This window comes from Brassica oleracea, chromosome C8 (assembly GCF_000695525.1).
Source record: "Brassica oleracea var. oleracea cultivar TO1000 chromosome C8, BOL, whole genome shotgun sequence".
Lineage (NCBI taxonomy): Eukaryota > Viridiplantae > Streptophyta > Magnoliopsida > Brassicales > Brassicaceae > Brassica > Brassica oleracea.
In genome coordinates this window covers 39,199,943-39,212,246 of record NC_027755.1, presented here as the reverse complement: position 1 = coordinate 39,212,246, position 12,304 = coordinate 39,199,943, and the positions used below count along the sequence as shown (strand labels likewise).

Genomic DNA, 12,304 nt, shown 5'->3' with positions numbered 1-12,304 from the left:
CAAAAATGTATTGATTTATTTTTTTAATTATTATATTTTAGTCTTTATCATTTTATTTGTTTGTAAAGTGATTCAAATAATTAAAATCATCAAGTTGGCCTTATTTATAATTTCAAAATTGTAAATAAATTTCAATATATGGTAATATAAAATAAAAATAACTTTTTATTAAATAAAATAGATTTAATAATATAAATATATTATTATTATTTCATATTAAAATATTTGATAAAAAAAACTTTTAATCAATAAAAAACAACATAAACAATATCATAATTTCAAGCCTAATTTAATCTCACTAAATTTCTTAAAGTTTATAAAATAATTTTCTATATTATCTTAGGTTATTTTAGTTACAAATGTTATTATGTGCTTGCGATATATATATATATAATATAATAAAATTAAAAATTTGTAATTTTTGTTTGTAGTTATCAAAACCAATGTTAATTACGCTAGGCGTAACGCGTGCGCTTGACCCTAATATGTCGTTGAATCAATTATTCGGTAATTATATAAGGATTAATCGGGCTTATAAACTTTTTGTATGATTAATATTACATACTATTTTTGTAGCAAAATAACAATAATTTAATATAGTCTAGTGGTTTTGTGCGTGATTTTTTTTTTAGATGCTGCGTTCGAAACTAATTTTGGTTAACTAGCCATTTTTTTTATTATTAAGTAAGGATAATATTATTAAAGATCTCTACTGTAAAATCAAATTTCTAAACTCGAAATTCTATAGACTATTTTTAGTTATGTTGATTAAAATTTGAATGACTATATTTTTAAAGAAAATCTTATATAAATAAAAATTGAGTGGTCTAGACTAGTTTTAGTTATGTTCATTAAAATTTGAATGACTATATTTCTTAAATAAAATCTTATATAAATATAACGCGTGCGCTTGACCCTAATCTATCGCTGAATCAATTATTCGGTAATTATATAAAGATTAATCGGGGAATAGTTTTATAAACTTTTTGTATTATTAATATTACATACTAGTTTTGTAGCAAAATAAAAATAATTTAATATGGTTTTGTGGTTTTGTGCGATATTTTTGTTTTGAGATGCTGCATTCGAAACTAGTTTTGGTTAACTGGCCATTTTTTTATTATTAAGTAAGGATAACATTATTAAAGATCTGTACTGTAAAATCAAATTTCTAAACTCAAAATTCTATAGACTATTTTTAGTTATGTTGATTAAAATTTGAATGACTATATTTTTAAAGAAAATCTTATATAAATGTAAATTGAGTGGTATTTATAATTAATGCTCATGTTTTAATATCGTAGATAACATACTTTAATAACTAAATTAATTAATATTTTGTATATGATAACTATCTAAATTTCTGCTAAATAATTAAATTTAGTATTTGGATTTAATTAAAATCTGGTCAAAAAAATAAAATTGTACTTTTCAAATTAAAAATATAAATACGATAAATTTTATTATTTATGTTATTTAAGGCATATTAACAAAAAAAAAATATAATTATTTGAACTAAACTACAAAATTTTAAAAATAAAAAAGTAGTTTAAGTCATCGTATAACTGGCTAGAAGCATGATTTAGCTATGTATTAGTTTAGATATACAATTCCAATTTTTATTTAGTTTAGAAATGTTTTGACACATTAATATAGTTTGGGTATGTATTTTCTCCGTCTTAGTAATATAGTTTACAAAGATTAAATATTTTGTGTGTTCATACTTATTAAAAAAATACATTAAATTACTATAATAAAATATATAGTTTTCTGTAATTATTAATTTTTTACCAAAGGTAATTAAATAAAGTTAATCTTAATTCAGTTTTCTGTAATTATCAACTTTTAATAATTTTCACGTCTCTAACATGATTATTGGTGTTTCAGGTCTCTAATAACATCTAAGAGCATGAGCAGCTTTAGAAGCCACGTGTCAGTCGCCGGATTCGCAGCCACCGCCTCACGCTCCTCCCTTTTTCTCAATCGTCATCCACTTCTGCTTTCTCGCTCTGTGGGATATATATAAATAGAAACGCCGTCGTTTTACTTCCACGTCGCCAACGTAATTCAATCCGGAAGGAATAATCCACCGCGTAACCGTAAATCTGTGAAAAAAGTGTTGTACTGCTCAAGGAACCAATCGAAGCGTCTTCCACACACCCCTAGCTTGTAGGGATGCGCGGGGTTATTAGGTAGGGTTGAAAACGACGACGTGTTGGGTCGGATTGATCGGGTTTGATTTTGATTTGCGGTTTCAATATACCAGGCGGTGAAGAATCCGGCGAAGAGGAAACGGCTTCTCCGTCGTAGGATTGAATCAGATCCATCTCGCGCGCGATTGCTAGATTCCAATTTTGTGTGAAAGTTAAAAAAAATAAACCCGACGTTTTTTATCGTTTCACATTTACCCCGGTAGTGTGTTTGTTGAACATTTACACCCCCGTTGACTTTTCCGATAGTCAAACCGAGTAAAACCGAAAGGAATCGAAAGCAAAATTTAAGGTTTCTTCCGCTGACGGTAATAAGCGATATGCAACACATGGCGATATTCAAGAATGTTAATCTAGAAAAATCTGAAAAGATTTCTGCAGAAATGTAAACGTAATTTAATTTGTCTGGTTTAGGTATTCATCATCATTACATCCAAATATTTTCCATATTTGTCAACACATTCAAATAAACCACACGTTTGTTAGACTACAAATACTTATAAAATTACGAGAAAAAATACACTAAAGATGAAGAATTTATAAGCTATTTTCATATACTGTTTAAAGTGTATGTAAATACACACTGATGTATGCTTCTAGCTGGTCATTGTTTGATAGTTTTGAATTACTCTAATGAAATTATGTATTGGTTCTGAGGACAAATCACAATCAAGAAATGTATTTTTAATCGTTGACGCATGCATGCTTACATAATGGAACTCAAAAACAACATTATAAAGAATTTAAAGAACGTATACATAACATTGCATTAACACTAGTGTAATGTAGACTAATGATTCGGACTTTGATACTGCTTCTGTGCTTCATCAAAAGATGAGATCCCTTACTCTCTCTTCTATCCTTGATGGATCAATTCCGATCCGACATATGATAGCCTGCAAATATTCATTTAGGCAATCACGTACATGCATAATCAAAGTGAATCCAAAACTATATTAAACATTTTGTTTTGCCAAATAAACTTATATTAAGCATACGTGACACGGAAAAAACATGTGGATGTTTTTCATACAAACCTGGCCTACGATTGTATAAATGATCATCCTATCATTCAAGTTCTGAAGATTAGCATTTATAACTTGAGCTCCTTCTTCTTCAAACACACTTACAAGTTCGTGTAGCATTACTCTTTTCATGTTCAGATCCATAATCAGATTCATTTCTATGGTCGAGTCCCTCGAATAGATACTGAGTTTCGGCAGAAGAGACGATGACCGTTCAGAGTAATTCCCCATTTCTCCTAACAAACTCATTTTCTTCTCCCTCAGATAATTTACCTTCTCTTTTAACTGGATCATGTATGATGTCGCTTGATCTATAAGTTGAGGCACTGGCAACTGTTACAGCCAATAAAAATCCCAAGTTAATTACTTTCATGTTTTTCTTAATTTGCATGAATCTTGTGATGATCAATATATAAGTAAAACGTAAAAAGCCTATCAATGAAGCCTATGAACAATGTTTTTAAAACCGGACCGGATACCGACTCGGTAAAGCTATTGGTTAAGTGGTCGGACCGGTTCAACCGGTCAAACCGGGTTTTCTATTTAAAAATAAATAAATATAAATAATCATATATTTACACTATATAGACCTACAGTTCTATGTTCTCTTTTATTAATTAGATAATAAACAATAACCATAAGTTTAGTTATATATACAAGTGAATACTATATCAACTAAAATTGATAGAAAAATGAATGACCGTTTAAATTATATATTTATTTATTTTTACAACTAAAGTCTTAAATTTTATGAATATAGAAAAACGAGAATAAAATATGAGAGTCGAAAAGAGATTTTAAAAAAGAAAATTCTTAAAAAAAAAGAATCAATTAGAAAACTAATTAAATAGTAAAAATTAAATATTAATTATGAAATATTATATTTAAATAACAATTGAAAATAAATTAATTATATGTTGATTTCTATTGAACCGGGTTTTGAAGTTGAACCGGGTCACCGGTTTTACTGGTTTTTAGCCGGTTTCACTGGTTTTTCTCAAATCCGGGTTTTAAACCGAACCGGACTCGGCTTCTTTAACGAGTCACGGTCGGACCGGTTTGACTGGCCGGTCCGGTCCGGTTTTCAAAACCTTGCCTATGAGCCACTTGTTTTTTTGTCTGCATTATATATAATAGTTTTTGATACATATGTTTTATTTTGCATAAAACGATTAGAAAGACAAAAATTAAAGCATGATTATTGGGGGTTCTTATGGGGGTTCTTAGCAGAATATAAGAATTCGTCTTTTAACTTTTAACTAAAAAAGCTAAGTCTGGTTCTTAAATAAGATCATGTTTCGATGGTTTTGGTTGCATAGGGGGGAGCGCTTAGACGGTCGTATTTTGTAACAATGCATACATCTAAAAATAATTGTTTAGTTATGTTTTGTTGATACATAAAATATAAGTACATGAGAGAAATAGAAACATACCCTTTTTTTTGAAAAAAAAAAAAAAATAGAAACATACCCTATGAGTGGGAGAAACATGAGAAGAGAGTATAATGAAGAGATGTTTCATGCGCGTTCGTCGCTCTTTCTCTCTGAGGTTTCGTTGTTCCCTCGGCGACATTGAGTTTCCTTCTCCTATCTCTCTATCACCCTCCTCCAATATTATTTTGTTTTTAAAAAGATTTTATGTTACTGTGTTTTCTCTCTTTTCAAATCCATCCCATCACTCTATTTATAGAGAGATAGCAACAGATCAGAGTCACAAATCTCAAATTTGATAGAAAGAGCATGCGTATTTGGATAGCATCACTTTCCAAAGAAAGTCATAGCTTTTCTGTTTGCGTCCGGGAGCTTACACACTACTTAATAATGTGCTTTTTTTTTTTCCTACCAAGTAAATTTTATATTTACTTTAGTTTTCATTCTAAAGAGTTAGAGATACTAAAGTTTCAAAAAAATAATAGATTATCTATTACAAAAAGGATTAGTTGGTATGGTTGAACCCAGTTCTATAGTGTTCAGAGATTCTAATTCCATAGTATAATATATATTATTATAATTTTTTTATCAGATAACTCCAGTTATCAGCTGCTGGAGATTCAGTAGGGTTTATAGAAAATTCTTATCAAAGACAATTTCAATGGCATAATTAATAGTCAGATATGATAGACAAAAATAAACAAAATTCCTTACAAAAGTACTATGTTTTTTTAATTCGCCGAGTGAACTGTATATTGCCCATATAAAGGGTCCACGACGTACCAATTCCATTTTCGATTTAATAAGGTGCACATGTTTATTATCCAATCACGGGTCACAAAAAAAGCCATGATAATTCAACAAGCTATCATCAGTCAAAATACAAGGAAAGGACACACTTATACAACCCATTCCCTACAAACATACATAATAAAAGGACTAGAACACGTTGCACAAATTCCAAAGAACTTGAACAGTTTTTGGCCGTTTTGGCGACTTTTTTCACCGATGTGCCGTTTATTTAAAAAGACTTGAACGTTTGCATGGAACGATCTAAACGTTCACGGGAGATGAATACGTAAGAAGGCTATCTTGGGCATGCTCATGCATGTAAATATCCAACGATCAACGTTTGCGTTTCTGGCAGCGAAAAAAAGAAAGAAGGTTATAGACTTATCTATTATTATAAAGAATGGTTCTTTCACTTTTCCTTGCGCCACATGTGCATCCATGTCAGAAAGTCATTGCACGAGAGGACGACACGTGTCCGCCGGTTGAAACTCACCGTTTCATCAATTTTTTTGACTAATCGTCTTCATCAACTTAACGCCGACTTTTAGGGTTCATTCACATCTTTCGTCAATGGATTCCGACGTGGTGGATATCGCTCCTCCTGCGTTTGCTTGGTGTTCGAAAACTCTAGAAATCCACAAAGGTTGAATCTTTGTATTCTTTTGTGTAGTTTATATATCCATTTTTATTGACTCCATCAACATGAAGATCCAGAGTCGTACATGAGCAGTTTTTTATAAATCTTATCCCCAATTCGAAAAGGGTTTTCCGGCGATGAATGCTCTCCGGCCTTAAAAAGGTTTGTAAGTTTTCATGTGTTTCCAAAGAACGCTGTCTTATTTGACATTTTTGGTCGAACAGAGTTTGTATTTATTGTTGTTTCCAACTAACTAAGCTTTTTTTTTGGAATCGGAGTAACTTTTTTTTTTTGTTCACAAATACTTCTTTACTTAAAATTTAAAGTGGGTTTCTTACAGGGCCTCTGAGGGCCTGCTTAGCCAAGTTATCCTCAAAACAGAGAGAGAAACGATTAACATATCTAAAAGAGACAGAATCAAATTGCAAAGAGAGAAGATAGATGTCAGCCAGGATTCCATGGAGATCAGAAATGCCAGATTGTTCGACAATTGCTGCCACCAATTGTGCTGAATCCGATTCAAAGATCACCTGTTTGAGCTGAAGTGCGATCGCATGTTCCATCGCCATTCGTACTGCCAATCCCTCCGCCACAAGGGGTGATCGAACGAAAGATAAAAAATCACTGTGAGAGAGGAATCTCTCATTTTGGTTAACCGAGAAGCTCCACCCCAATCCCGCGGTATTGTGTTCATTGCTCCACGCTGCATCCGATCGACAGAGGGCCACTGAGTCGGCGTCGATCTTCCTCGGGGTTACGCCTCGCTTTGGGGGTATAGGTACTACTTGAGCCAACTTCCACTCTTTAGCATCAATGATAGCTTTTGATATTACCTCTTGGGGTGTGAAGTGGCGCTGTTGAAAGATCTTAAGGTTTCTTGTTGTCCAGAGTGCAGAAATAACCCAAGGGATCAAGGGGCAGTCATTAAGTCCAGTAGGTAGGAGTGTGGTGGCCTTCAATGCCAATCGCCAGCCCTCATTAAATGAGTTAATGAGCAAAGGGGCTAGGCCATTTATTACAGGTAATAGCTCCCAAACCTTTTGTGCAAAAGGACAGTGGAAGAATAAATGGAGGATAGACTCTGAGCCCTTACAGTGAATGCAATTAGCAGTAGGTAGTATATGTCTTGCCATTAAGATCTCACCCACCGGGATTGCTCTATGTTTAATTTTCCAGATAAGCAGCTTCAGCTTGGGAGATATGGGCACTTTCCAGACATCGTCAATCCACTCTTGTGCTGGTTGGGGGGGTTCTAGAGCGCCAGGTTTATTTTTCTCCAGGGCTGCATAGTAGCCTGTTTTGGTGGAATACTCTCCGGATTTATGGTTGAGCCAGATGCGTTTATCCTTTCCTCCCCATTTACTCGGTTTGATGGTCATGATCTCTCCTGCCAGCATAGGGAATAATCCTTCTATCTTCTCAACATCCCATTCTCTGGAGTTTTCTCTGAACAGTTCAGCGACCTTTGCCTCTGATCTGTCTTCCGGAGCTGGTCCCATTGGACACCTTTGCGCAGTTGAAGATAGCCATGGTTCTCTCCAGATCTTTGTCTCCTGGCCATCTCCAATTACCCATCCCAAATGTTCCTTAATGAGGTCTCTTCCTATCAAAATTCCTCTCCACCCGTGAGAGCAGGATTCAGGAGCAGCCGCATGTAGGAAGTCTTTATCTTGGAGATATTTTCCCCTGAGTATTCTGGCTAGTAAGCAGGAAGGTGAAGATAGGATTCTCCAGCTGGTTTTAGCCAGTAGAGCGTCATTAAAACTTTGAATGTCTCTGATGCCTAGCCCTCCGTCTTTTTTTGACTTCACCATGGTATCCCATGCAATCCACGACATTTTCCTAGTCTCCGGAGAAGCGTCCCACCAGAATCTGGTGAAAGCTGACTGGATTCTTCGACACAGGGACTGCGGGAGTTTAAAGCACTGCATAGGGTGATTTGGTATGGCGGAGAGGACACTCTTGAGTAGTGTGAGTTTTCCAGCCAGAGAGAGGTACCTTGTAGACCACCCCGCTGCTCGCTGTTTGATTTTATCTACTACAAACATGAACATATCACTCTTTTTTCTCCCAAAGTGTTCAGGAATCCCAAGGTACTTCCCAGCTCCTCCTTCTTTCTCAATACCGAATTCTTCTTTGATCTTTTCCTTGAGCGCTTGTGGTGTTAGATTAGAGAAAGTGATCCCTGATTTCTGAGCATTGATTTTCTGGCCAGATGCTTCTTCATACAGCTGGAGGATTTTCTTGAGAATACTGAGGCTCTTCGTGTTTGTTCTACAGAAGAACAGAGTATCATCTGCAAATAATAGGTGGTTAACCCGAGGACTGTTTGTGGCTACTCTGATGCCTTGCAGTGTGTTGTTCTCCTGGGCGTTTCTGCAAAGGCCGGACAGTACCTCACTGCAGAGGATGAAAATGTATGGAGACAGGGGGTCTCCCTGTCGGATGCCTCTATGTGGTGTAACCACCCCGGTCACAGATTCATTAACAAGGTACGAGTATGTCACTGTCCTTATGCATTGCATGATCCAGTTAGTCCAAACCGCGTGGAAGCCTAGTCTCAGCAGCACAGCTTCGATGAAATTCCACTCCAAACGGTCATAAGCCTTGCTCATGTCGGTCTTGACGGCCATAGAGCAGTGCTTAGAGGCCTCAGATGTTTTTAGAAAGTGCAGAGCCTCGTGGGAGATTAAGATGTTGTCAGTGATCGCTCTCCCGTGAACAAAAGCAGATTGGTTCTCAGAGATCAAGTCAGGGAGGATCTGTTTCAGTCTATGCGCTAGCAGTTTCGAGATTATTTTATAGTAGACATTGCAAAGTGCTATTGGTCTATAATCCGAAACAAGCTTAGCTGTGGTAGACTTCGGTATCAGTCTGACATGTGTGGAATTAATGGTTCTCGGTAAGCTACCGGATGTGAAGAAATGTTGTATCTCTTTAACAATATCCGCCCCAATTGTTACCCAATTCGCTTGGAAGAAACTTGCTGAAAATCCATCCGGGCCAGGAGCCTTCCCCAGATGAATTGCAAGTAGAGCCAAGTGGATTTCTTCTGAAGTTGGTATTGCAATGAGGTGTTGGTTTGAGGCGTCAGTTATCTTGGGGAGAAGGGCCTCATTAACGATCTCTGGTCTTTCACCAGGACTTGACTTGAAGAGATTGTCGAAATACTCCATAATAACTTTAGAGATCCCGTTGTCCGTGAAGATTGGTTCTCCCTCTGAGTTCTCTATCACCGTGAAGTTGTTAATTGCCTTTCTTCCTTTAGTGATACTGTGGAAATATCCAGAATTTTTATCACCGAGGCTGAGCCATAAGTTTCTGCTTCTTTGTTTCCAGTAGGCCTCCTCCTCGAGATAAGCTTTTGTCAGGTCAGCGTTTAGTTTGGCTATGGTTTCACCTTCATTCCTATTGCTCGACATAGCTTTATCCAGAGCCTCCTTCCATTGCTCAATAAGGATTCTGCTGTTACGTTGTTGCTCTTTATTCCAAAGAATAATTGCTCTTCTGACCTGAGAAATCTTATAGTGGACCGGTCTAGTCCCTGCCTCCTTCCATGTCTTCTCTACCAGTGACTTGACCTCAGGGTTGTCTTTCTGTCTTCTGTCAAATCGGAAGATGCCTTTCCCTTTCTTCCTTGTGAAATCAAAGCATGTGAGTATAGGTTTGTGATCTGAACCTTCATACTTTAGATACTCGCATACGCCTGAGTGGAAGGTATCGAACCATTGACTGTTTGCTAGCGTTCGGTCAAGTCTACATCTCACCACTTCCTCATTACGCACTCCTCTCCAAGAGAGAAAATCTCCAGTGTGTGGTAAATCGTAGAGATCACATTCTGAAAGGAAGGGTCTGAAGTCAGTGTATGATCCTTCGGCTCTGGTGCGACCTCCAACTTTCTCATGTTCGTTAACAATGTCGTTTAAGTCTCCTGTGAGTATCCATGCCATGTCTCTGGTGGTTGCCTCATTCGCAATTTTTTGCCACAGTTGTCTTCTCAAGACCGGCTCAGGGTTTCCATAGACAAATGATGCCAGGAAAGTCTTGTTTTCATATTTCATTTCTGCATTGATAATGTTTTTACAAGAGTCTTTAACATTAAGCTATATCCCCTTCTTCCAGAACAGGGCGAGCCCTCCACTTCCATGCCCTTGGGGTGGTATCAGCAGTGAGTTTTCATAACGCAACGATTTACATTTACGGAGGACAAACTCGTTGGAATTTTTTGTCTCCGAGAGGAATAAGATATCGGGCGAGAGCTTCTTGTGCATCTCTATAAGTCGCTGGACTGTCATGGTATTCCCTAACCCACGACAGTTCCAGCTTATGATCTTTAAGGAACTGGAGCTGGCAGATTGTGAAAATCCACCTTCTTCTTTGAAATCCAAGGTACAATCAGAGATTTTGGTTGAGAGTTTGCTGTCGTGTCGTTTGCTTGTCCTGCTGGTTCTTTGCTCCTTGCTTTTACACCCCTTGTAGAAGATGACGGGGGAGCTTTTCTCTTAGGAGAGATTCTCAGCTGAGCCACCGTTCTTCTTTTCGTAGCTGCTGTAGTGGTTCTGACTCCCAGTGGCTTAGGTTGATTTTTATTCAGTGGAGGTCTTCCAAGTCTTTTCTTGACTGGGATCCGCTCTTCCTCAGTTCTTGGCTCACTTGTTCCTATATCCACAGGATTTTGTAATCTTAGAAGAGCCGGAATTCTGGTAGTGTTTTCCAAGTACTCTATACTCTTGCTTTGGTTGCATACAGGGAGTATGTTGATTGTATCTGCTGCTATGCTATTAGCATTTGCATCTACTTCTCCTGTTTCCTCAGCCAACCTAACACGTTCTCTTCTTGCAGCACTTTCTGTAGGATCTGCACAATTAGCATATTGGTTCAGAGCTTCCCTAATCTCTAATCTTGCAGCTTCCACAGCTTCTTCATGTGTTGGGACTACAAACGTTTCTGTCGAAAGTGGCAACTTTAACTCTTCCGCTCCTGGGAGGGGAGCTAAGTCTTGCAACTCCTTTCCCTTTTTCCGCATAGGAGAGTCTTCGAGACATTTCAGTCTACAGCATTTGCCGGGAGATGCTGAGAGGGTGTTGTTCCTTTGTAAGCTCTTTTGGGAGCGTTTAACTCTGAAAAGTTCAGTCTACAGAGTAGAAAGAGGGTTCTTGAAGGAGTAACCTCCTGAGATTCACTGTACCCAGAGAGGAGATACAAGAGTGTTAGGAGATGAATATAGATCCATTTGAGAAGGCTTACCGGCGGTGAGAGCTATCGGAACGGCGCCCGCCGACCCGAGTCGGGGGAAAGAACCCGGGGAAGTTTTCTCCTCGCCTTCTATGGACCGTTGGATACTTCCCAAAGCAGAAAGAATTTGAAAGTTATTCCAGAGATGCAGAGATTTAGCCAATCAGAAGGGGAGAGATATAGGAATAGCTGGCGGGTAATAACTCTGTGTTTAAAAAGTTTGTTGGGCAAAGACCTTTCTCGACACTCGGGGCAGGGAGAGAATCGTGTATGGATATTAAGTGTTTCCAAGTAACTAAGCTTTTTTTTTTGGAATCGGATTTGCAGGCCCACCATAAAGGTTGCCTTTTTCATTTACTTTCTGCACATTTTTGTTGAATCTATTTGTTAGTTGAGATGCAGAAGCTTCTGATTTAATTTATTTGTTGATGCGTTGAATGTCTGATTGAGATAACAAAATCGTCTTTACTTTTCCCTTTGCTATGAATTTGTGAGTGTGTGTGTGTTGAGATGCCTTTGATTTTGGTTTTGGCTTTATGTATTTTGTGTTGAAGAGGCGGCTGTGACACTTTGTCGGAGGGAGTATCTATAAAATACAAGTTTAATTTAGGCTTCGATGATCAGCCTGCTGCACAAGCAATCACTTCACGGACTATGGGTTGCAATCTTCAAACGTCAACACTAAACACCCTACAAAACCCAGACTTGAATTTTGATCTTCTATTCTGTTTTCTTCTTCGTGGATGATATGCTCACTGTTGCTGATATGCTCAATTGCTATTTTCTTCCTCACAGACTATTATGTTTTCTTCTTCGTGGATGATATGCCCAACACTAAACACTAGCTTGGAAACTAACGACAGTTGCTGATATGCTCAGTTTAATTTCCTCAGTGATGGAATATCAGACACTTGATCTTCTATTATGCTCATTTTAAACATAACCACTCTTTGCTGTCTGTGTGTTGTGGCAAAT

General features: G+C 37.1%; 1 protein-coding gene across 1 annotated transcript; it reads right to left on the bottom strand.

Annotated features, from left to right (window-relative positions):
- Positions 1-2,911: 2,911 nt before the first annotated feature.
- Positions 2,912-4,873, bottom strand: LOC106311173. The gene is made up of 3 exons (XM_013748398.1): positions 4,706-4,873; positions 3,248-3,568; positions 2,912-3,106 (listed from the first exon to the last, which is right to left on the bottom strand). Exons 1-3 carry the CDS (start codon positions 4,805-4,807, stop codon positions 3,038-3,040), a joined length of 492 nt encoding a protein of 163 aa, XP_013603852.1. The 5' UTR covers positions 4,808-4,873; the 3' UTR covers positions 2,912-3,037.
- Between the last annotated feature and the right edge of the window lie 7,431 nt (positions 4,874-12,304).